This window comes from Genypterus blacodes, unplaced genomic scaffold, assembly GCF_046128005.1.
Source record: "Genypterus blacodes isolate CSIRO-AG114 ecotype Tasmania unplaced genomic scaffold, CSIRO-AGI_Gbla_v1 ptg000056l_1, whole genome shotgun sequence".
NCBI lineage: Eukaryota > Metazoa > Chordata > Actinopteri > Ophidiiformes > Ophidiidae > Genypterus > Genypterus blacodes.
This window is the reverse complement of record NW_027466868.1, coordinates 2813073-2838480: the sequence shown is the minus strand read 5'-3', so window position 1 is coordinate 2838480 and position 25408 is coordinate 2813073. Positions and strand designations below refer to the sequence as shown.

Here is a 25408-nt window from a genome sequence, read left to right as displayed (position 1 = left end):
CTGATGACTGCATCACAGTGTTGTCTCTTAAGCCAGAGATCGTTGAATGACGGATTTGAACCCTTATGTTGAACTTTCATGTTTGTTTGGCTCATGTTTTTGAAATGGCTTAACATAGGAAATGAAAATGACATTTATAAGTGTGGTTCCTTTCTACCATGACATCATAGATTAGATAAGTAGACTCCATGGCATCATCAGTGACATCTCCATGGATAAGTTCTGACTGCAGGCATAATGTGGTTCACACACATTAATCTGATCCTTTCATATCAGACTCAAGAACACCAACACTCCAAAGCTTTTTCATTCACCTTTATTTATTGGTTGCACACATTGATACTATATCACCATTATATCGTACAGAGAAGACGAGTATTCACAACATATCAAAAGTAAAGAACAAAACATAGTTCAGAAAATAAGATCGCTACCAATCAAGAAATCAGCTTGAGAATCGAATCATTTCTCCCACAGAGAAACATTGTTCACTGTCACAACGGTTACAGTACAAAGATCCACAGATTAGAATGAGCTGCAATCACCAGAGATGAGTAGGAAAATGACAAGAAGAGAAAATGGCTGTTTTTGTTTTTGAAAGCCAGTAAAAGAGAAAGTGTCTTGGAAATGAAATGAGGATAAAAATCCAATGTTTAACTCGAAAGTGCTTGAGATATTTCATAATGTAAAAAGCTGTGAGAATAATATGATTGTTCCAGGAAGGCAACTTACTGTCAAGTAACAAAAAGGCAATTAAGGGCACAAAAACAATTAAGAGTTCTGAAATTAACACTAGGATTCTGGATTCAACTAACAGGAATTCTTCTTCTCTCTATTCTCAGAATCAGACTCACTCAAGTACTCACTACTGAGAAACTTTGCTTTCATCAATAAACTTCACATGGCCCTGATCGTCCTAAAAGGGGCGCTGTTTTTCAACCCTGTCGATGGCCAATTAGAGTTAATCAGACCTGCAGAAGCCCTAATACCTACAAGTCCTTTGAATCCATGAAAGAACTTTACGAACTGTGTTATAGATAACGGACTATGAATCCCGGGAACGCTGGGCCTTCCCAATCACACTGGCAGCAACTGAAACGGGAAAAGGACACGGGTACGTTGTGATGATGTAACAACGCTTCGGGTCATTCACAGTTTCTTTAATTACTTGGATTATATAACCACACACTGATTAGTTGTACTGCAGGAACACACACAGCGATGTCATCTTCTACAGCACTATAAGAAATAATCATCTGTGTGCTTCTTCAGTTTATTAAGTGCTTAGAAACTGAACTCCAACAAGTCAAGTGTCTTTTAGGAGCAGTAGTTTTCTTGTTGTCGGGGCAACAGGCTGTCAGATTTAGGGGCTTTTTGAGTAAGGAGTCTTTGGACAAACGATCTTTAAAGATCCTTTGTTTTCCTGAAAGCTTCACTTTGGATGAAGGACACCGGAACCAATAGGCACAAGTATGGACACATGGACACAACCAAACTGCTGTAGTAAGAAAAGAAAATCTTAAAAAATGGATTAGGAGCCCAGACCTGTTTTTTTCTCAATTAAAACACACGCACGCACAAACCCACACACACACTGACTGTCGTACTGAGAGTTACAACAATAAACACTGGGGACTTTTTTCAGCTTCAGTCAAACTAAATCTCTCGTCTTTTGGTGCTTTTTTAGTCCCATGTTAAGAATAATAACATTAAAATCACAAAGGTCAGACAGACCTCGGGAGCCAAAAGCTCCACGAGCACCGAAACAGCGCCGGGGCGCACAGGACAGCTCATTCCAAAGTCACACAAACTACCTTGAGTGACAAATACACCGAGCCATATCACTGAGCTTTAAATTTTAAATACAGCAACAATTTCCAAGAGATTCACTTGGAAAGAGAGGGAAGAAGCCGAATCTAAATAAGGTTTCATGTACAAAACAACAATAAGTGGGGGAAATGTGATTTGGCTTTGAGGGTTACAGCTTCATACTTAACACTGAATGAGGAGGAACAAGCTGAGGGTTTGAGAAATGTTCATAGATGAATGAAGAGTCTGTAGGTCCAGCAATGATTTGACAAAGAGATTCAACGCACAACTGCACTTCTGTTCAAAGCCCCAGCCACAGAAACCATGAGAGGATTGAGTATTTACAGGATGAATCTGTTCACTCAGTCCTAAACCCCAAATCAATGCTGCTAAATCCAACTAGACGACCTTTTGGGGCAATAATACAAATGTGAAAGCCATGAGACACCAAGTTCCAAATCAATGTCTAAATGTGAAAACAGAGCAGACTGATTTTCCCTAAACCTGCTAGAGCCTGAAAGCCAGATCACAATCCAGCATCTGAGCTACAGCAAAAGAGACGTGAGGGAACAAGTACTACAGCTGTGACTCAAACCTGTCCTTCACCGTGGAACTAAGGACAGATTCCTCTTTATTCCGTCCATTTACACGCCTTACTTTGCCTTAATCGAGTGCAAACAAGTACAGCACAAAAGCACACACACTAACTGCTCCACTGTTCTGTGTGTGTGTGTGTGTGTGTGTGTGTGTGTACTTCTCTATCTGAGCAGACCTTCGTCACCCTCCAGCACGTCGTTAACCCTTTCGTACTCCGACTACCCGAGAGAGAAACCAACACCAGACGCCCACGTGTAACTTGGACTAAGTCCTTCAGTGCCTAAGTGAGTTAATTAAGATATAAGGCAACCAAACGATTACATCAAAATCACATTATTACAGCATCGCTTCAACATGTTTCAATGAATACTCAGCGCTATATTTAAGAGTAGAAATGGAAAGAAAACAAATGAGGCGACATGGCGCGCACACACACACACACACACACACACACACACACACACACACACACACACACACACGCGCGGAATGAAACTTATGTAGGATTTCCTTTGCAAAATTGAAAACCTCCACTGCACACAAACTGAATGATCATTTTATCAGACAAATCACAGATCGCATTTATGAATAAAAAATGAATTTAAAAATGTCTTGTTTATATTTTGAAGGTTATTTTCTGATTTGCGTGGCATCGATGTGAACATGAGTGAGGTTGCAGCTCTTTTGTCTCTTCTGTCGTCTCTCTCTATCGAGCAGACGAGCAGCGTTTCCTCTGCTCAGCTTCCCTTTACAGTCTGCAGGCGTGGGGTTTAATCAGCTGTCTAATCTGTACCGTTAACAAAGGAACAATGAAGAGAAAAACCACAACAAAGAGACAGAATGAGCTGCATCATAACTGAAGTATTACGTAGTGTTGTGATGGGGACACGGGGACGTTTCTGTTACATGGACCAGAGATTCAACCTGAACCAATGAGACGGGCTATCATTTGGAACCGTCCCGACTCAGTCCAGGTGGGGTCTCTTTGGGGAGACCTCTAGAGAACGCTGATAACACAACAAACAAACTATAAACTCTACTGATATAATCAAACTAGAGAGCTCTATCAGAGAGCTGTGATAGAGTGGCAGTTCCTCTACTTTCCCTCTCTTGTTCTGCAAAGCAAAGTGTGTGTGCACCCAGACACAGCACCCGGTCTGTTTTGGGATTAGGGCCAACCCACACCGCACTGATTATCCAAACACGCATTGGTTAAGTTTAACCTACAATGGAGACACAAGTATGAAGAAATAATGACTGTTAGGGAACGTTTCAGGACTTTTTGAGACGATGCTCGTTTGAACACGTTCCAATTGTAGCCGACTAGCTGTCACATCTTCATTGGTTGAAGCGTTTAGCACTCTAACATTCATACTGAAAACTACAGTGACAACATCTTGCTTTATTTTGAATGTAATAGAAGAAGAATATTGTAATACTCATTGGGAAGAAGGCGCACTTGGGCCCCGCCCTCTTTCTGACACGTTAGGAATAGCTGCTAGAATCATAAAGCTCATCTTGGAATAGTTTAAATACAGCATTTCATGTTAAGTCCTTGTAGTTTGGTACCGTGTTCATCCTGTTTAGGTTAACCTGAGTCTTTCAAGGAGATGCAAACATCTCCACCTCACTCTCCTCCTTTCCCATTGGGGAAATCTTGTGACTGCAGTATTTTTTCTTTGTGTCTTTACAGATTAGTGGTCATGAAGCCATCCCTCCCTTTCCTCTCTTTGTTGGTGAAGGATGGATGCCTGTGACTTTATTTTTTTTGGCACGACACAGAAAACACCAAAGAGACTGATTAACAACAGCACACACTGATATACAACTAAAGATATATAGACCCTTACGTCAATCAGAATCAAAATTCCGTAGATTTTAAATGTTAACGGCGTCTAGACGAAGCCCCGAGACACCTTTGAGTGCAGAAATCAACGCAGTTCAGAATAAAATTGGATTTTCTAAGGATCGACTGTTTCCAATCCATCACAAGGAATAGAAGGAGAAGGGTGAGGGCGAGTGGAGCGGCTGTGGGCAGGTCTGAGGTCCAAGGGCATCTAAAGGAAGTCTCTTAATGACGTAACTCCAGCTTGCTTGCAGTGCTGCCAGTGCTGTGTTAAGCCTCAGGATGTTTTCAGACCTGAATCTACCACATGGCAGGGTTTTCTTTTCCCAGCATCCATCTGTACAGCCACGGCAAAACAAACCTCCAGCATTGCCAGATCAATCAACAGATTGAGATGTAGTTCGGATCATTTTCCCACCACAACCAACCAGTTCATTTGGTCTAGTCTCCATGTGGCTGTTTTGGTCCAGAGACCTGCCCAGATGAACCGTACCAACTCTAATCCTACTGAAGTGGACCAAAGCATGTTGGTACGAACACGCCCTAAGGAGGAGATCAGACTGGATTTGGTGTTTTTCTTTAATTTATTCCAATAATTCTGGTATTTTGCACCTGCGTATGGGAACAGGTCATGTTTCTTTAGAGGAGCATGCAAACTGAGAAATGTTCAACTCAACAGGATCAGAGGATTTCTTATGAAGTGGTTGAATGGACATGATAAGTGGAGGGCATGGCGTCATCGTAACCCCGATGAAGCTCTCCACGAGTCAAAAACTGGTTTGGTCTTTTCTTTTTAAGTAAAATGCTATGGGGACAAAGGGTCTGGGGATGGATGCTCACTTGAGGAGAAAATGGAGGATGCGGGGCAAGTTTAGGCAAATACGAGATGCTGTTGATCGAGCAAGGTCCTGGTGAAGTTGTTGATTGGTCCGATGGCGCTGAGTGACATGGCGTTGTCCCGCCCCCATAGCAGATTAGGACCAAACACCACTGCCAGATTACTGTTGGTCATCTTGTTGACCTCGCTGTTGGAGGAGACCTGAGAACACAAACGTACGCAGGAGAGGGTTTGACCGCTGACTTACAAGGAAGGGAGTCTGAAGTTGTACCTGTGTGTGTGTGTGTGTACCTGTGCCAGGAATGTGACGAGGTATCTCAGAGAGGCATAGTTCTCCTCTGGTAGAGTCTCCAACAGCTTCTTCATGACGGCCACCTGGTTGTCACTGGATACAGCTGCAGCACAAAACACGATCACAGTGAAGACGACCAAAAACCAAAGAAAGTTCAAAATGTAATTTCATTGAACTGCACTTCACAGATTTTTGGCCTGAAGGTAAAATCAAACTGAACGTACAGTTGAAGTTGACGATGTCGTTGTAGAGGTGGTAGGTGAGCAGAGGCTCAGGTAGCTCCCGCAGGAACGTCTTCAGGATGACAGCAGCCAGGTGAATGTCTTCCATCTCTCTAAAACTCACCGGGTCATCTAGAAGACACGTGCAATTAGAAAACCAACATGAGCTCCAGCTGCTTGGATGTTTCTCATAATGGCAGCTCACATTGTAACACTGTGATCTGATTTACGGCCTCATGCTGTTCTTACCTGAATTGTATTTGAGCTGGACCTCCTTCACCAGAGTAACGTTGGCAGACCGTCTAAAGATCCCCTCAATCTCCAAACCTGACACACACAAGGTCAACAACAAGATTAGATGGTTACCTTCTCTGGTTTTAATTCTGAAATCGTGTTAATCTGAGATTTCCGTTGAATGATACATTGGTTTGAAGTTGTAGAGAATGAGGACTCATGATTACGTTACCTTGCTCTGACAGGAAGCCAATGGTGTCCCTCATCACCACAGGTACTAGATCGTCGTCCTTAGTCCTGTGTCTCAACCTGAAACACACACACACACACACACACACACACACACACACACACACACACACACACACACACACACACACACACACACACACACACACACACACACACACACACACACACACACACACACACACACACACACACACACACACGTTGTTATATGTTGCTATATTGAGCTCATTCTGACACACACACTGGGTTTTCTGGATGTTCCTGGGCCTGATGGGACAAACTCTCACTGTCTAATGCCTCCAGTTCACTCTGGGTCTTTCTCATGGTCTCCTCACAGTCACACATGCTAGGACCAGAGTCATGGAGGTGCTCAGTAGACCTGAAACCCCCTGAGCAGGCTCTATTTCAACACTATGAAACTACGAGCATAACTTAAAACTATTCTCAGCGTGCGTGACAACATGTTAACAGACTTACATAGGGAGAGGAACCCCAAAGACCTGGTTGGGGAGCGGCAGGCTGCGAGGAGGAGACATGGGAGGCTGGGCTGAGGGTTTCAGAGACGCTCTCAGCTTGTTATCGTACCTGGATTTAGAAATGCAATTTGAGCGGTTATGACAAACACGTCGACTGAAGACAACAATTAGCTTTTCAAAGTGCATTTCTTTAAATAAGAGGACCACAGAACGACAGAAGTTCTTACTCTCTGACGCGGGCAGGAATGAGCAGCTGTTCACACTTGACCACATCCTCCAACTCGCTCAGATAACTGACGTAGTTGATCTTCCTGCCAAACTTAAAGCTAAACACATAGACACACATGAGCATTTACACAGCTTTACATAGAACCTGCAGTCGTCACATTGAAAGTGTGTGTATGGGAAAGTCAACCGGATACAATTTTCAGTTTCACAGTTAAGACTAAGGCTTACACGACGACACAGAGCTGCACAGGTGAGACGACCACCAGGTTAGGGGTCATAGAGGAGCACATCAGGGTTTTATCATGAAGCCTAGAGTGAAAGTGCTGCTCTATCAGGCGCTGCACAGTCGCTCGTGTTCTTGAGAGGAACTGCTTGACCTACGGAGTCTTGAGGGCGAGACAAGAGGAAGTGATTTATTTCCGTCTGTCTTCTTCAGCTGTTACTGACAAGAAAGTGCCATGAGGGAAACCGAGTGGACAAAACCCCCGACAGAGCAGCGGGGTTGGTGAGTGAAGTGGATTAGCCTCATCAATGAGGTAATGCCATTAGCCTCTACTGTGTAATCACCCAAACAAGTTCCCTCCACTAAATGTCACACACCTATCAGGAACCCAGCATAAAGACTACATTCCAAGACTAAAACCACCGCCAAACTCAGCGGTTTCTCTTAATGGCAGAAGAGAAATATGGAGCCTTGGTTGATCACATTGATGCCAGGTGGCTGAGTGGGGGTCTGACTGCAGGGGGACCGGCCAATCAGAAGCGTCAGTTGGTTGAATTTAGCTTCAAACTGATTTGCAGTTGTATACGTGTGAGGGAGAAACATGATGCTGCAGGATGTATTCAGTGATATAACAGATTTAAACCTGATGAGAGGTTTGAAGAGGATGAGCAGAGTCTTGATGAACATGGTGGGGTGGACGATGTACAGAGCCTTGATGTTCTTCTTATACCTGAAACAGACAGAACAGAACAACACACACGTCAGACAGAACAAAGAACAAAACAATCTGACTTAAACACAAACAAACATTATGCCCCGTTTCAGTCTGACGGTACACTGTAGAGGTTTAAATGCACCCGAGCCTGTAAGTGCCGTGTGTGTATGTGTGTGTATTATGAGTGAACTTACTTTCGATCAAACTCCCTGTATGCGTCTCGTAGCCAGCCGAGGGACGGTTTGTTTTCACTGGTCAGCCCATGATGGAAGTAGATCAAAGTGTAGTCGCTCTCAACGTACTGATCCAATGTGGCTTTGAGATACCTGCAGAGAAAACATGACTTAGATCAATGTGACACAGGCCAACGACAAAGGGCTTTTAGTCTCTTCATCACGACTTGGACAGCTTTAGGTATAAATACTAAGAGCTAATTAAAACGCTCCGTTCTAGTCCTGACCGATGGTGGAGGTTTGACAGCATGAAGCTCAATCTTTTGTTCCCACTTACATCAACATCTTGTGATGATCCAGTTCGTGGTGCGGTGGCATCCTGCAGGCGTTAAACACGATCACTTTCCTGCCAAAGTTATCGTCCCCTGCAGATACAGTGACAGTGAGAGAAAGACATGAAACAGCAACTCAGCTCTCTAGTCCAGCGTCTCCCTCTGCCCTGTGACAGCGATGTTCAACACCAAACCTCCACCAACAAAACAATCACACAGCTGTGACTGGTAGTCTGACCTGCCACTTCGATGATCTGATGCCTGGCGATGTCATAGTAAGGGTGGTCCCAGGGCAGATGGGCGGATTCGGCAGCAAACCGCTGAGAGATATCCGTCTCTGCATACACAAACACACACATCAAGGGATCAATACATGGCCTTACAGTCGGTTGAGTGTGCATCAAGTTCAGACCACAACCAGAGTTCATTTGGACCTGAACCTCTGTGTGTGTGTGTGTGTGTGTGTGTGTGTGTGTGTGTGTGTGTGTGTGTGTGTGTGTGTGTGTGTGTGTGTGTGTGTGTGTGTGTGTGTGTGTGTGTGTGTGTGTGTGTGTGTGTGTGTGTGTGTGTGTGTGTGTGTGTCTCTCTCTCTCTCTCTCTCTCTTACCTGACTTGGTGAGAGTGGAGTCATCACCAGGCCACTGCTGATCTTCTACTGTGGACAGTTTCAGTTGATCTAGCTGGGAGGTCGGTGGGTCTTCAAGATCTACGAGCAGCTCTGAAGACATCACGCACACTGCAGGATGGCGTTACACAAACCAGCTCTCACACACACGTTGCAGGGATGCACATACACACGCTGCGATCTTCACCTGAGGAGCAACCCTGTGAGAAACACATCAACATACTCACTAAGACCAGAAATGCATTAGAAACTCACACTAACTGAGTCAGACCGTCTAAGGGGGTCTGACGCAGTGGAAAGACTCTGAGGATGATGGAAGTGTCAACCTCGTGGATTTCTTTGACTTTATCACACGACTCCAGTTTTGCAACTTGCTCACTCTGCCTGTCGAGCTAGAAGTGGACCAAAATAGCTTCAACCACAGAGAAGAAGAGGGGCGATGGAAAGGAATGTGAGAGAGTCAGACGACGACTGGAGTCACCAGGTGAACACCAACTCAACATAGAGGCTGAGAGAGAAAGACAGAGAGAGAGAGACAGAGGAGCGACAGAGAGAAGAGACAGACAGAGACAGAGAAAGAAAGAGAGAGAGAAGAGAGACAGAGCCAGCGAGTGAGACAGAAGAGGGAAACAGCAGAGAGAGAGAGAGAGAGAGAGAGAGAGAGAGAGAGAGAGAGAGAGAGAGAGAGAGAGAGAGAGAGAGAGAGAGAGAGAGAGAGAGAGAGAGAGAGAGAGAGAGAGAGAGAGAGAGAGAGAGAGAGAGAGAGAGAGAGAGAGAGAAGGGACAGAGAGAGAAAGGGACAGAGAGAGAGAGAGAGAAGAGAGACAGAGACAGTGACAGAGAGAGAGACAGAGAAATAGAGATAGGGACAGAGAGAGAGACACAGAGAGCTATAGAGAGAGAGAGCTCACTGCATCCTCATTTAGTCACTGCATTTAGAAGCTCAGCTCTATAGTTCTGTAATTTGTCGTGCTGAGCAGAATTTGAGTACAAACTGAGCTGCAGTGACACGATGACGTGCTGAGCATGAATAACTGCATCTCACGTTCTTCCTCTTCTCACTGACTTTCATCCCATCACACTTCCTCATTTACTACCAACCCCCCATGTATCCTCTTCTCCACACACACACACACACACACACACACACACACACACACACACGCACACGCACACGCACACACACACACACAGCTCTCCCTCTATGTTGTGATGTTATACCGTGTGACAGCATGTTGCTTTAAATAAATATCATTAGTAGCCTATGGACCCAGTCAACCTACTGCTGCTGGCCAACCAAACACACACAGATACTGGAAAACATCTCCACAGAGCCACAGCACCCTCACACAGAGGAATAAACCACTTGGGTTCAATGGATGCGTAAATAAAACACTCCTTTATTCAGGTGGGGATGTTTTGAATTGATATGGAATATGTAAATCCACATATAGCTGCAGCCCAAAGGAAGCCTTACTCAGTGCTAATACCTACAAACACACGACATCTCTCCAGACAATGAGCCAGTCAATCATGGCACCCAGCCAGTAAAGCCTCTGTTTGTTGAGGAACATCCGCCACCTGTCCACCCGCACCCAACCATTCAACCTGAGGACTGTGGAGCCGCAGCACAGGTCTGCATGCTACTGCGTCTACATGCAGATATGACAGAGAAATCAAGCAGCGATGGCTCCCCTCTCTCTCCCCTCTCTCCTCCCCCCACCTCCCCTCCTTTCTGTCAGAGCAAAGCAGTGGAGAGCAGCAGAGGGAAACAGATTAGTGTAAATATCCTCCAGGGGGTTTAGGAATTGGTTGCTTGCAAAAATGGCAAGAAAACTCTGCTGCAGAGAAGCAGAGATTCAGTCTAATCCCGTTACCATGGAGCTGAACAAACAGGCAACAGTGACGACAGACATCTTTGCTGCATCACTGAAGCTGATGTGTACATTTCACTTTACACAGCTGTCTTTATGGCATGTTTTGTTTTAGCAGGCATGAGAGGATTCAAATTGAGCGTCACGTGTTCACATTATGTTCCTCCATCCAGGAAGCTTCCATACACACTGACACACTCCTTATGTTCCCATTTATCAGGTCTGTGCCCATCTAGATTATGGCGCAATCCACCTTTGATCTCTGAAGGGTTGGCACCATTTTCTTTCTCCAGGAGACAAAAGAACTTTCAACTTGTGATAACTTAGAAGAAAATGAACGAAATTGGAAAAACAAAGGAGAGATCACATACTTATTTATTATTTGATCGTCTGAGATAAATCCAGAATAAATTAAAACACACAGACTCAGAGAACAGGTTCCCTGCTCACAGACACTGACATATTGTCTATAGAAACCACACTCAGTCTGTCGGTGTCTACAACTTTGAAGTCGCAACTAAATACCATTAGACTGATGCCCTGGTTCTATGGTTGAATAGATTCCAAGCTGAAGCAGGATATTGGGGGAGGACCCGACGCTTCCTTAGTAAACACTGGGCCTGTGGGGGCTTTAAACGACGATGGAAACTCGTTATGACAGCAAGTCCCGCTTTCAACTAACAGAAAATAATAAATCACAAGGTCTGAAAAAATCCACCCGGAGTTAACTTACAGCGAATCAGCTGTTATTTAGAGTTAAGGGACAGTTAAGGGTATCTGAACATGTCCTCTCAGTCCAGTGGTCAATATGATGTCATGTATGATCCCACTGTACCAACATTTACTTTAATTACCTTCTGCTGCTTATCAACCTTAGCATTATATGAAACTGTTATTTACTAACGAGTTTCCGAAAGAAGTTTTGCGTACCTTTCTCCTGAATGTAAGAGGAAAATGAGCTAACAAGCGGCTAGCTCGAGATAAGGGCAACAAGTGAGCCGCGAGCTAACGAAGCTAAAGTCTGACTGAACGTTATTAGCTGTCAAATTCGGAACGTAAGCGGGATACGGAGGCTAATTAGCGTTAGCCGGGAATAACGCGAACCAGGGATAACACAGCTTCGTTAACGAGCCCTCTGAACAAGCTGCCGCGCTCACGTCGCGTTACGGATGCGTGCTTCCATACGCGTTATTTGTTGACGAACGTTTGTGCTTGAATGTGCGCTATTCCGTCAAGGATGAAGCTTAGCTACACCGCAGTGAAACAAGTCAACCTCACCGCTACAAAATGACTCCGTGCGGCTTAAGTCAGCGGCTCTCATGGCCTCGTCTGCCTCCATCACGGACTCATGTTAGAGCCAAAGTTACGCTCCAAGCAAAATGAAGTGATTATTTACCGTAAACACGCCGAAGCTTTGAAACCAGCGACGCCTCCGTGTGTGGGTCCGTCTGCTCTGTTATTGACAGTAACTGTCTGCGTCAACACCTTTTCCGGTGATCTGGTCTTCAAATTAAAAGTACGCATTTAGACTAGTTTGACGTACCGTAGATGTGCCTGTCAAAATAAAAGCGTGTATAATTTGGAGTCTCAGTGTATAATAAAGTCTTAATACCCCAAAGTAAGGCGGTGTAATTAATTATATTGTAAAATATACAACAAAATTCTAGGATTGTAAAAATAAAATGGAATTGTGTCCGAATAACTACAACAACGGCACAGCTGGAGGGACAATTTTGTTCACGGAAGTAAAGACATAGAGCAAAGGAATTTTTCACGAGACGTGTTGACATTTGCAGACTTTATCAAAAAAGGTCTGTAATAAAACAACTCCAATTGCTCCGGTGATCACCGTTTTGTTTGGGGTAACTACACAGATCAAAGTCTCGGTGCTGCTCGGTGTCGGGATGTCGAGGAGGCCTGAGTCAGACCGGGAAGTTTCCAGGGAAAGTTTCGGTGGCTGTGAGGCGGAGGTGAGCCCAGCAGCCGGGGCGAACTCCAGCGCCGGTGTGCCGTGGCCGCTGTGCCCGGTGTGGGTATCGATGCTGGGCTCTGCCGTCACGCTGGCTGCCGTCGGTGTGTTCTTCTCGCTGCTCTACCCCATCATTGACGGTGAGCTCGCGCACCTGAGCCTTTGAGCAAAGCCCTGAGTGAGTAAGTGAGTGTTACTGACTGACTGTGTCTCTGACAGAGCTGCGAGATGAACGGGTGAGGGGAGAGGACGGGACCGAGCAGAGGGTGCTGGGTGAGGAGATTTATGACGTCATCACCCCTGACAAGGAGGCTGAGATTTGTTACTGCTTTGTTTGTCCGACTTTGATTGGACTTGGCACAGATCAGGACCTAGGAATGTTTTCATGTATTAAGAGTTGAAGAAACTAAAGAAATAAACTGTATACAGTGTCTTCATAATGTGGAGGAGGGAGGGGCTCCTCGTAGAAAGCTAAAGGTTAGCGCCCAACGTGGGGCTCGAACCCACGACCCTGAGATTAAGAGTCTCATGCTCTACCGACTGAGCTAGCCGGGCTACACGATAGCTTCGGCCGCCATTTTGAATAAGAAACATTCATCCAATCACAGATGATCAAAAGTGCAGTTGTGATGCAATTTTTATGAAACTCAGCTAGCAAGTAGCCCTTTAAATATTGCTGCAGGCGGCCCGACGGTGGCGCTGCTAGATCTCTTCCACAATGCAGATCACCTTGTTAGAACAAGTCAGTGACATTAACTGTGTTTGTGTGTGTGTGTAACCTGCGTTGTGTTTTTCTTAATGATGAGCTTGTATCTGGGATGAAGATGCCTTTATTGTTCTGCAACTGCAACAGGAGACATTGTTTCCTCAAAAAGCTGTATATTAAGTCTGAGTTGCTCCTGATGTCGACACCTCTAGATTATATGCCCACTTTGACAACATCCTCCAAACCAGACAACTTGCATTCAATTAACAATACTTATTCCCTTTTTAGCCATAAACCCCTAAGAAATGAACCCCAGTGGTCGTAAAAGGTACTGCACTCCGAACGTAAAACCAATCAAAGAATAGCATGCCAACTATGCCACGAGTTTAACACACAATCCACACGAACTTCAGAACACCACACGACACAACAAATATGCACTTGTATGGGTCGGGAAATAATTATCAGAGGACATAAACAAAATTCGGTCCGCCTAAACAGAATAAATATCGAATTAAAATGTACATTACTACAGTGAAAACGTGCTTCAAGGGCAAACGAAAATACAAAACCAAATAAAAGTTATAAAACAATGTAAAATGTCACACAAATACGATCCATACGGGAGGTTATCTGTAATATCTAACAATGTGATATGTATAACACATACAAAACAACGAAATAAGACTTAATGACGTTAATTGCGGACCGTGTTTCTGCACCACTCACCTGCAACAGGAGACATTGTTTCTGCTGCAGGCTACACACGATGCAACTGATGTACCCTAACTTACACAATAAAAGTCCTGACCCATTTCTGCAGGATTAAACAATATATATTATTTATTTAACTATTTATTAACTGAACTTATTAACCCGTTACACGTGCAGGTTTCTGGAGTATCCTGGTGTTGTCTGTATGTGCCGGGTGTTTCTGCTGTGTGTTCTCCTGGACTGTCACCTATGTTGACACCTACCAGTCTGGCATGGACCCCCCAACACCGCTGACTCTGGACCACTTCAGGTAACAGATCCAGGGCAGACAACCAGGAGGGGACATAAGATATGGGAGGGAATGTGGGAGTAACACGTGTGTGTGTGTGTGTGTGTGTGTGTGTGTGTGTGTGTGTGTGTGTGTGTGTGTGTGTGTGTGTGCGTGCGTGTGTGTTTTCCCCTTTAGGCACATATCAGGCTACCACATGGGTTGCAGTGTTGCTGTCCTCAACGGGCTCATGGCCATGCTCTCCGTCATCTGGAGCCTCAGCTGACGCACACACAACCCTCCCCCCACACACACTGATTAAAAACGGTATTGGTATCTGAGAATCTGGTTATTAGCATTTCTTCTCACCATCTGGTCAAATCTTGGACTTTACTAGCATCTAGTGGCAGACGCAGGTAACTACATCTCGACTTTTCTGCCTGCTGTGCCAGTTTAGAAAGATCAAATCCTCAGCTCCATGTGAGTGACGCAGCTGTTTGCCATCCCCTGTAAATGCTGAGGAGAGCCAAGAACCTAGAACCATTCTTTTTATCACCATGAGTGACAACTTCTTCATTGTGATGGACGCTGAGCCACAGAAACACCATGGGTCCCTGTGATGTGTTCAGTGTCCCTCCAGCTATGAGGGATTTTCTTTAAAGCCATTCTGAGGGGAGAACCCTTGTAATCAAACCCATGATCAGTGATGCATTTTACTACTGAATGATTGATTGTATTCATTTATGTGTGATACAATAAAATAGATAGATTTTTTATGTCACTATCCAGAGAAAGTTTATTTAAACACCTCTTTTGTAGAACAGAATATCGTGGTATAAAAGAGCAGGGGAGCACAACTAATCACACTGAGTCAGAACAAAAACACTCAAAGGACACTGAACAACGTTTCAGTCAAAATCTGTTTATTTCAAAGGGCCAGCGTGGCTCTGGATGGTGAGTGGTTGTCTAGGGAGAAGCAGAGAGCCCCGAGACACTGAAGCCCTCAGTGCCCCTGATGTGCAGCTTGGCTCCAGGCCTGGTGCGCTGCTGACATCAGTGTGTGAACGGGGGAATGTGAGGTCTTTAAAAAGCGCTTTGGAGAAACTACAGTTATTGCATAGAAACACCTCAGAACATTCACTCGTTTGTTACAGTACCTTCACAGCAGGACAACCACAGAGCCTGCACCTAGCAACGCTCACGGGATGCACCTAGCAACACTCACAAGGCACATTAAGGTGCTTGTCATCCCTAAGACAATGTCAAGTCAAAGTCACACAAAGTCAATAGCCACACACACACACACACACTTAATACTTTTGTTTATCTAAGGCATGTATTCAGTGCTTGTACATTTAATATTCTACAAATAAATATTCAAAACCCAAATACAAAAATACAAGTCTACAGGCCTTTCAGATAAACTCTTCAGTGAGGCAAAAACTAGACAGGATACTTTTCTATCGTCGTGGCGATATTGTATACACAGAGTCTCTATATGAAGTGCTGCTGGAAGCTTCTGTCTTCCTGTCATTGTTTAGAGTAAACATAGCTTTCTGTTTATCACGCTGTTGCACTGTGAGCTGCAACGTTAGAGCGACTAGCATCTCCCTCTGTCCCCGACTGTCGCCTGCACACCAGCAGCAGGGACATGATGTAATAGTAAGATGTGCGTATTTGCAAAGTTGTGCGACATAAAAGTCCTGACCAGTGTGATGTCACCGGCAGGAGCAGAGCTGCCTGAGTGTGAGGCCTCCAGTCACACCAGGACATCATCCTACAGTCAAACTATCTGATGGAGCTGGAGTCAGTAGGAGAGTCTGACTGGGCCAGGGCGTCTCGCTCAGAGCGCCTCCTGGAGGACAGTTTACAAAGCCAGGCCAGGAGGAAGACCACGGAGATGACTGCAAAGTAGCTGCCGTAGATGAAGAACTGCAGGGAAGACAGGAAGGAAGGAAGGAAGGAAGGAAGGGAAAGTCAGTGCATCAGAAAGCATCACTTTGTACTTCATCAACTCCTTCACAGGTACATTCCAAAGCTCTGAGGTCAACCTTCACTGTACGTGTGGCGGCTGCTCACCTGCGTGAAGATGTGGAGGCCCAGGCCAGCCGAGTCCACCACCACCACGGTGAGCAGAGTCTGCAGCAACAAGGCCACGAAGGTGTTGACTCCAAACACCAGGGCGTAGCGCTGCATGCTTAAACTGGCAGCAATCTGAAACCTGCATGTCAGAGGGCAGAGCTCAGCAAACAGACAGCAGTGACTCCTCCTTTCATCTTTAGATCATCTGAGAGGTCTTAACCGTGTTATTGGTGTAACATTGTAATAGTGAAGACACAGTTTGTCCAACCACACGCTGCTGGGAAGACCGGCAACATAAACCTGATCCTGAGCCTGACACAACTACAGCCTTTATAAGTGCAAACTCTCACGTGGACACGGTGATCAGTAACATGTAGGTGGCTCTGAAGACCACGTAGGAGGCGTAACAGATCCAGATGTTCCTCAGCGTGTCCATGGCGAAAACGCAGGCGGCCATCAGCATGGAGAGGATGCACAGGGCCAGCTCGCCCCACACCGCCCAACTCACAGGCAGGTAGCCCACCATCAGGGCAGCCAACGCCCCTGCAGCAGAGACATCAAACTTCACACACGGCTGGATACACACACAAAAAAGAGTCCCTAAGTGAGAGCTCACCTAGCAGAGTGGACAGTGTCTCCACATAACCGTTATAGATGACGTAGTCCTGGGAGGGCCGGATGTTCTCCCACAGCGCCTGAGCGTAGTTCACCACCTGGAAGTAGCCACAGGTAGCCAGCGCCCACCACAGTGACCAGGCCAGCAGGGGGCGACATCTGTAGCACTGAAGGAAGTCCTCCAACAGGATCCGCAAGACCTGCGCCAGTCCACTGCTGCGTCCTCCAGCCTTAGCAGCCCCTGGTACCTACAGGGTTCAATAGTGATGAATGTGTAAGGGACGACATCATCTTCACCAAAATGACAATAAAGAGACTCTAAACTTTGGTTACTTCAGAGGAAAAAGGCAACAGACTGGACTGTGACTGTGTAACGTGTTTATACAGTTTATCATAGTCATTCACCATGGGGACGTCCTGGCTGCTGTCAGAACTGTCTGTCTTCTCCGTGTGTGACTTGCTTTCATTGAGCCGCTGTTTCTCCTCCGCCCCTGGACTGGTGTGGAAGAACAGGCTCCTCTTTGGCGTGGGCAGAAACCAGGGGGCTAAGAAGGCCACGGCCGCCGAGGCCAGCGTGATGACCACCAGGCGGGACAGCGGCACCTGGGCCAACGAAAGCAGCAGCTGGCCGAGCAGCGAGCCGGCCGCCGAGCCAAACAGAGTGACGCTCCGACAGTAGCCGGTCACTCGCTGGTATTGAGCCGGCTCCACTACGCTGTAGATGTAGGAGTAGTAAGCCACGTCTGACGCGGTGGCCAGGCCAAAGAAGAACTCCAGGAGCTGCATGGGCAACATCCCCTGGGCCTTTAGCAGCATCACATAGGTGACCACTAAACTAGTGGCCTGCAAAACCAACACAGGCTTATAACGGAGGAAGTCAGTGGCCAGAAAGATGGGGAACAGCAGCAGCAGGTAGGAATACGTCCATACTGGGTAGATCTCATTCACCACCTGGAGGGGAACAGGAAGTCATTATAAGATTATTATGAATGTGATGGAGGTCATTATTCCCAGATCAACGTCTAAAAGGATAAAGCCACATTCCCTGATGGATTATCCGCTGAGATTTGGCCAGAATGTAATCTTATTTTGGTGAAGCCGACAGCAGAGCAGTGTTGATTATTGGCCTCACATTCCTCTGATAAACAAAAACAAGATTCCTCTGATGACGCAGTTTGATTTGACCGGCTGTAAACTCATCCTCTCACTGGGGAACTGGAGTGCGCTTGAACTTGCTGTGTCTCGCTCTGTCGCCACAGGAGGACGCTGTACACAGTCTCACTGGGAGAAAAGGAGGAGGCTGAAGGGAAAGGATGCAACTTCATGAATAAAAGTCATATGTGCATGAATACGCAAAAGACCTAAAGATTACATGATCCACATAAGAATCAACACAAACATCATCACATATTTGTGGTCAATGTGGCTGGATTGACAAACACACACACTCTCTCTCATTGTTTCTCTGTCAGGTGACACACTTGGCCAGTGGAGCACATTGCTCAGCTGGATGCTTTGGCTGCGTGTTAGGATCCTTGGAGTTTCAAGGTCCCCCCCTGATAATAGAGAGATTGATAACAGGACAGGCTGTGTGGTTTGAACGCTGAAGAGCCGGAGAGTAAAGGAACACTGTGTGTCCACGACGACCTTGATGGACAAATACTAGAATGTGAGTCAACACACAGACTGACTCGTTCCTGTTTTGAGTCAAAGCCGAGTGTCTGTAGGTATCAGAAACTCTGAGACTTAAGGCTCTGGATTGTTTTTGTGGATATTTGAAAAGCACAATTTGTTTGGCGCTGCAAGGTCAAGGCAGATGAAGCCCCACTGACATCACCCTGCAGGTCACACACACACACATCTGTATGGTTCAGTTTACACAAGCTTCCTTTACTGAAACTGATGGAGTTCAATTATAAAGTATGGTAACAATACAAAATATTTTAGAGCTGGAATTAGTTTTGATTTCTCATTGTAGTTCAGTATGACATAATAGTCTACAAAAATAATTTAACTTTATAATGTCTTCTATTATTATCATCCTCTATTATTTGTATTCCATTTACATTAATAACTCCTAACTCTTCATACTGAGGGCTGTTAGTTCACCTATATGTCATGTAACTATTTCATCATCCATTCAGCACATTACTAAACCATGGCGGTGAACTCGATGGACTCGTTTCTTTCACGCGGACCCGCTGAGGTGACAAACAGCAAACGCACGCGCTTCGTGCTTTAAGCTGAGGCGCGAGCGGCACCGGCTGAAGCGGCTTTTCGCAGTCCGCACGCTCGCTGGTGCCATCCAGGTGCGCGAGGGAGGGCGCCGCTAGTCCGGGACGCTGCTAGCCGGGAAGCTAACACACTGACCTGAGTCTCCGTCAGGTTCTTGTCGGGTCCCAGCAGGAAGGCGGTGAGGAACGGCTCCGACGGCCGCAGGTTGGAGAAGAACCCGTAGACACACAGCAGGACGGTGGGGTAACACACAGCCATGTTGGTGCCTCGCCGACCTCCACATGCCGCCACTCTACCTTCTCACTTCAGCCTCTTCTTCCTCCTGCTCCACCTCCTTTACTACTATGATTCGGTAGTGCGTAGACACACTACCACCGCCTGCTGGCGGAAGTGATGAACAGCAGGGGGAAACGACATCGTTTCAAATGCTCTAGTTTCTGTCACATAAAACAGAAAAACATGCATCCTGAGGTTTACTTCCTTCATCTGAATAGTAGATTTAAATGTAAATAATTATTTATACATATAATACAAAAACATTACGAGTAATACAATCATTATTATTGCTTTATGACTATTGTTGAAATTGTTTGCAAATTCCCCTAGAAATGGGGGAAACAAAAAATATCTTGAAATTAGCTAATCTAATAGTCATAATGTTAACGATAACCAATGGAAGCCTTTCAACGGAGATAGATTAGTAGTTTAAAGAACCTCACTCTTTATTTTTGACTTAATCTTAATGCTAAACATGAATGTCTACAGATGTCCTCTCCTACCTTAGCCAGTATCTGAACGGTTCCACCTTACATATATTCAAGATTGTTTTCTCAGCTTTGATAAATGAACAGCAATGCATATTCAATATTTGGGACAATTTTAATTGATAAATGTACACGACTTTAAAAGTGTTATAACTGAGCAGGTTACACAAGAACAGGATCAACAGGCAGAAGAGAGTAAATACAGATCAGCAACGTACTGCCACTACCGAGGACACTTAGGAGGGAAAACTTTGTATTTTTGACAAGAAAGTCAAGTTGAGGATAGAAAGCAGTAAGATTTCTCCATCTGTGTTGTGAAAAAGCTGTGCTATATTCATAATGGACACACACACACACGTTGTTTATGATGTAACCCTCTGGACCGCCTTCCAACATAGACCAAAGTGTGGATGCAGAGAAGGAGCCACTAAAGCCTGAGATCGAAGGGAAATAGCCTGAGGGAGCGTAGCTGAATAAAGCGACCGGGCGATGAAGACATTCACAGCATTACGCCAGACAAACTGGCACGACAAGTTCAATCAGCACGAGTGTCTGCAAGCTGGTACAGAAGCAAGAAGAGCAGCGACAACGTCCACATCCACAGATCTGATCCTTTACTGTGGCTGTTAGAAGGGGGTTCTGGACCGGATCAGTTTGGAGCCACCGGTCCACAAAACAAGCAGAAGTGGCTTAAATAGCTTTGTGTTGTCTTAGAATGATTATGTGTTCCATTACAATAGGGTTGCACCATCTTGTCTCACATTTCCGTCACGCAACACTGCATCTCCTCCACTCCGGCTCTGAACGATACATCAGGTCCACTTGTCCTTCCAGCCTTTACTACTATGTGCATCCATTATGGCAGAATTTCAGAGAATTTGCAAAATATGATTTTGTTTTTAGTGAAGAGTCATGATATTTAATGGAAATGTGCAAATTGAGTCTTCAGCCTCTAACAAACTGTGCCATTGAGCTTTCCAGCACATTGAGCACTGAACGCCTGTAAGAGTCTTTCCCTTTCAATCACTTTCATCTCTGTGTCCCATGGAGAAAACCTTTATCAAAATATTGGATTGTGCCGTTAGCTGATACCTCCTGTACATCCCTCTGACATTCCCTCTGGTCCTATGCCCATGCAAAATGTCTCAGAGTAACACAAAACATTCCACAAACCCCTTCCATAAAGTAATCTAGACTTGCTGCTGCGGCTGCTGCGGCTGCTGCGGCTGCTGCGGCTGCTGCAGCTGCTGCAGAGGCAAAGTGAGCGATCTGAGCCCTTTCCTGAAGACTTCCTATGTGCAGAGGTGTGTTTACATTGATCAGGTTACATGGTGAAGTGCCGCGTGTAGTCGTATTCTATCGTGGGAATCACAGCCTGGACGAACTTCAGGAAAATCAACAGATACCTAAAACCCAGAGTTAAGAAAAACACTCGGCAACAAAATCACATCACAAAGCAACGGAGCAACAGAGCGATCCCTCAGTATGAAGACAAGCCCAATAGACCCCCAAATATCTATCACACTGATTGATTAGCATTCCAAAATCCCTTGTGACAGACATGCATGTGGGTGTGAATGAGACATGAAAGGATACATATGTACTCCCAGCTCTCCTCCGCCCTCGGCAACCGTCTCAATGATCTTCTTCATCACTTCAGCGTGTCTGGAAATAAGGGGAAGTTACATCAGACAAGCTGTCATCAAAGTCTACAACCACGGTGACACAATACAGAGATGGCCAGCAACAATACACACGCTTCTGACGTGTGGGCACCAGATGAGGAAAGGTTCTGTCTCACCTGCAGGGATGGACAGAACACATGGCCGGGGGAGGAAGGTTGGGGTGATTCTCGATGGTGACGGTTTTCTTGACGTGGTCCTGGCTGATGTCCTCGTACATCTGCTCTACAGTCAAAGGCTGTCTGTCCTGAGAGACGCGGCATCGCGGTTACAAACCTCACAACCCCCAAAACCCAAAGCTTTCTACAGGTCAGAGAAGACCCACTAACCCATTCCCACTAACTCAGCCCTGTTCCAGCATAAACAGAGTGTGTGATGTAAGCAGGGGTCGTGTCAGTTACCTCATCGTATCCAAACAGCCAGAGTCGAGGCGTCTGGTAGTATTTGTCGTATGTTATGTACAGGTCGTATGTTCTGGTTTGGAGGATGGCGTCCTCGCACCCGGGATCCGCTTTGGCTTTCGTTTCCACCATTTTACTCATGTCCAAGGTGGCCTGGAGATGGAACAGAGAGACGCTGAGTATAGGATGGCGGTTTGACTGACACACGCCGAATCACAGCTCACATTGTGTGTGTGTGTGTGTGTGTGTGTGTGTGTGTGTGTGTGTGTGTGTGTGTGTGTGTGTGTGTGTGTGTCTGTGTCTGTGTGTGTTGTGTGTTTTACCTCATCTGTTTCCAGGAGTCCACTTTCCTCATATTCTGAAAAGGCAACAAACGCAACATTTAGACTCTTAAAGCAGTGAATTGTGCATTGAATATGGATCAAGAGGCTCCTGTTGATGTTATTTCTGACTTTGTTCCATCCATTGTGTCGGGCGAAATCCTGATACGAGTGGAGACGCGAGTACCTTCCATGTCTGCTGCTTCTCCCTCTTCATCCTCGTCTTCATCGTTGTCGCCATCACAACATGCCGCAGAATTGGAATTCATATTCTTGTCCTGAAAGAGACAGAATAGATGAAGGGCGACATTTGAAACTGCAGTTTCATCCACTGTAGAAAAGGAAACCAAGCAGCCATGGCCCAGTGGTTACCATGGTGTTCCTCCATAATCCCCCCGTCTGTACCCTTCCCTCGCCCCTCCACCCTCGCCCCTCCCCGTCCCTTCATCAAAGCTGAGGCTTTACCTTATTGTCCAATGAGATCTCTTGTACAGCGTCTGTGACTCCCACCACTCCTGCAGACAAGAAGGAAATGAGACAGAATTATCGGATTTTACAATTTCCTTCCCAACATCGTGCAGCTGAAGCTCACTCTTGATGTTTTGAAGTTAAATGACAAAACATTAAGAACGAGCTGGCAGGAATTATGGGTATTTGTGGAGCTACCACTGAATACCACTTAAACATTGATATGTCAGTTTTGGAGATTGGAAACATGAAACCACAGCACGTTTGATCAAACTGAGAGTGGACACAGTGACAGGACGGACACCGAGACGCCGTGTCCCACCTGAGTTGTGGTAGGTGTCCACCCAGCCGCCGTCTCCATCGTCCTCCTCTATGATGGCCTCCAGCTCGTCTGAATACTCCATCTGTTTGCAGCGCTTGTAGCAGGGAACTGAAAGCACACAGGCCACAAGCATTCAATCACTGAGGAAGAAGAAGAAACAGTCACCAAATCTCAGAGGGCGTTTGTGCAGTGAGGTTTGATGGGTTGTGAAAATAATTATAAGGGCTCCTTTAACAGAAATAATGTCCATGAAAGGGATCTAAGCTGAGGAGGAGCGTTCTGTCCCAATCAGGTTTGGCACGATTGCAGGATGGCCGACACAGTTTGATGCAACTCACAGACGCGTTGGGAAATAAGAGGAAATACTCTGACAGCAACCGCGACCCAAAACAAAACAGGGTGGATCACAGCGAGACAAAGCAGTAGTTTGAAACTCAAAGCCAAGGAAGGACAACAGAAGCATTACCGTTGCGTGTTAGAAGAAACTGCTTGTCCGGCGGCAGGTACGGCTTCACCTTGACTTCCTCCCCAGATGCCCTGAGGGGGGAAACACACCGCGAGTCACAAACTGATCCAGGAAATGACAGTTTATCATTTAAAAACATGGTCATTCTTTGTTACTGATGACATTTCATGCAGCACCGCCCCAACCGCTAATTATGTGAAGCGTAACCTGGCACCACACTATCAGATTCAACACAGAGCAGAGGAGAGGAGGAGGAGCACGACTACAACCTGAGACTTAACTTTACACTGCAACATCACTACCAACAGCAGCAACAATAGGGTTAAACATGTGGAAGTACAGCAGAAGTGCACTTTTTAATTATCAGCTTAGGTCATTTAGGTGCCAAAGGTCCAGATTTTGGACATGAATAAGAGGTTCTATCAATTCAATTCACACTTCAGAAGGAATTTAATCAACTACCTTCAAAGATTTTGAGAATAAAATAGTTCAAATGTTACAATTAATTTATGACATATGGAGGGAGAGAAGTAAGGCAGCGAGAATAGAGTCAAGAGAAGTAGAAAGAGCCTCATCACATCGGCTCCTATGTGTCAATATGCTGAAGTTCAAAGGTCAAAAGAACTCACCATTTCCATGTGGGACAGTGATGAACCAGGTGATCTCCTGCTGCTACAAACTAACAATTAACACAACAAGGAGGAAGAGTTTAGTCTCCTAAGGCTGCATGGTACAGCTTTAACGCTTTCAAACTTATAGAGCTTCTATACACACCTCCTCCGGTGTGATGACTCCTGTCTCTTTGAACTTTGATTCCTGAAACAGATCGAAACAGAAGTGAAAGAGAAAGTGTGTGTGTGTTTAAAGGGAATATCGAAACATTAGCATCCAGCTGTCAAGAGTCGAGTAGAAGAATCCGCGTATTTCGCAGACAACAAATGTATCCACTCGTCATTGGCAGCACATATGTGTCCATGTGTAATCGAGTCACACTGACGCGGAGTTTAAACGCGTCTTACTGTTTGTCACTCGTCCACTTCACGTGTTTGTGTCGTATCACGCTAGCAGAGGAGCTAATGAGATGTGATGGAAGTTTACCTTCAACACTGGAGTCAGAAACTCGGCCACGCCCAGCGCGGTGCCTTTCACGGAGTTTATCACGTTCTGCATTTTTTCTCGGGCTCGTTATGGACAAAAGCCCGAAATGTCTCCAACAAGCGCTCGACCAAAAAGACAAATTATAGCGACATAGTCCAGCAGAGCGGCACCAAGCGCAAATCACATGATACGACAAGCACTACTACCGCAATGAAAGTCTCGCGAGAACAGTTGACGTGACAGCGTAGTGAAAGACGGACGTCTGGAGTCTTATTAGTGATTCGATGCTTTTGAGTTCATTCAACAGGACAGAATTGTTCCGAGTAATTCATCCGCGATATGTTTGGCTCGCTTATCTATTCTGCGTGGAACATGAGAGAGAACTATCTGGAATAACTAATGAGTGAAAGGTGGTGAATTTGAGCATGTCGTTTGTTTATGGTTAAAAAATCCGAATCGTTTTTTTTTATAGCAATGCTGTGTTCGCCTACTCGTCGGAAGGTGTTCAAACGTCCAAAATAATTGTAGAGCGGTCTGTTGTGCAAGAACGATATACTGTATAT

At 45.6% G+C, this 25408-nt stretch overlaps 4 protein-coding genes and 1 non-coding gene across 6 annotated transcripts; 1 reads left to right on the top strand and 4 right to left on the bottom strand.

Annotated features, from left to right (window-relative positions):
• Positions 1–297: 297 nt before the first annotated feature.
• arhgap1 (Rho GTPase activating protein 1) lies at positions 298–12232 on the bottom strand. The gene is made up of 13 exons (XM_076152369.1): positions 12132–12232; positions 8844–9061; positions 8475–8573; positions 8242–8329; positions 7926–8057; positions 7660–7746; positions 6793–6891; positions 6567–6674; positions 6070–6146; positions 5853–5930; positions 5607–5735; positions 5382–5485; positions 298–5291 (listed from the first exon to the last, which is right to left on the bottom strand). The coding sequence occupies exons 2-13, from the start codon at positions 8962–8964 to the stop codon at positions 5124–5126; spliced, it is 1290 nt and encodes a 429-aa protein (XP_076008484.1). The 5' UTR covers positions 8965–9061; positions 12132–12232; the 3' UTR covers positions 298–5123.
• A 102-nt stretch (positions 12233–12334) lies between these two features.
• On the top strand, positions 12335–15173 carry arl6ip6 (ADP-ribosylation factor-like 6 interacting protein 6). The gene is made up of 4 exons (XM_076152370.1): positions 12335–12844; positions 12924–12977; positions 14302–14434; positions 14591–15173. Exons 1-4 carry the CDS (start codon positions 12640–12642, stop codon positions 14676–14678), a joined length of 480 nt encoding a protein of 159 aa, XP_076008485.1. The 5' UTR covers positions 12335–12639; the 3' UTR covers positions 14679–15173.
• Positions 13187–13259, bottom strand: trnak-cuu (transfer RNA lysine (anticodon CUU)). Its single transcript has one exon. It is a non-coding gene; the product is annotated as a tRNA-Lys (tRNA).
• A 62-nt stretch (positions 15174–15235) lies between the features above and the next one.
• On the bottom strand, positions 15236–19793 carry slc19a2 (solute carrier family 19 member 2). Its single transcript, XM_076152424.1, has 6 exons — positions 19460–19793; positions 17495–18040; positions 17091–17337; positions 16825–17017; positions 16472–16613; positions 15236–16324 (listed from the first exon to the last, which is right to left on the bottom strand). The coding sequence occupies exons 1-6, from the start codon at positions 19580–19582 to the stop codon at positions 16181–16183; spliced, it is 1395 nt and encodes a 464-aa protein (XP_076008539.1). The 5' UTR covers positions 19583–19793; the 3' UTR covers positions 15236–16180.
• Positions 19794–20184: 391 nt separating this feature from the next.
• On the bottom strand, positions 20185–25048 carry atg3 (autophagy related 3). Of its 2 annotated transcripts, XR_012963791.1 has the most exons (13): positions 24846–25048; positions 24522–24563; positions 24377–24426; positions 23748–23818; positions 23282–23389; positions 22957–23006; positions 22679–22769; positions 22495–22529; positions 22172–22324; positions 21890–22017; positions 21685–21753; positions 21344–21494; positions 20185–21301 (listed from the first exon to the last, which is right to left on the bottom strand). XR_012963791.1 is itself a non-coding variant. In XM_076152426.1 (12 exons), exons 1-12 carry the CDS (start codon positions 24915–24917, stop codon positions 21413–21415), a joined length of 951 nt encoding a protein of 316 aa, XP_076008541.1. In that variant the 5' UTR covers positions 24918–25048; the 3' UTR covers positions 20185–21412. The 2 variants fall into 2 exon arrangements, 1 of the variants encoding a protein (XP_076008541.1); XM_076152426.1 differs by having other exon boundaries at positions 20185–21494.
• Between the last annotated feature and the right edge of the window lie 360 nt (positions 25049–25408).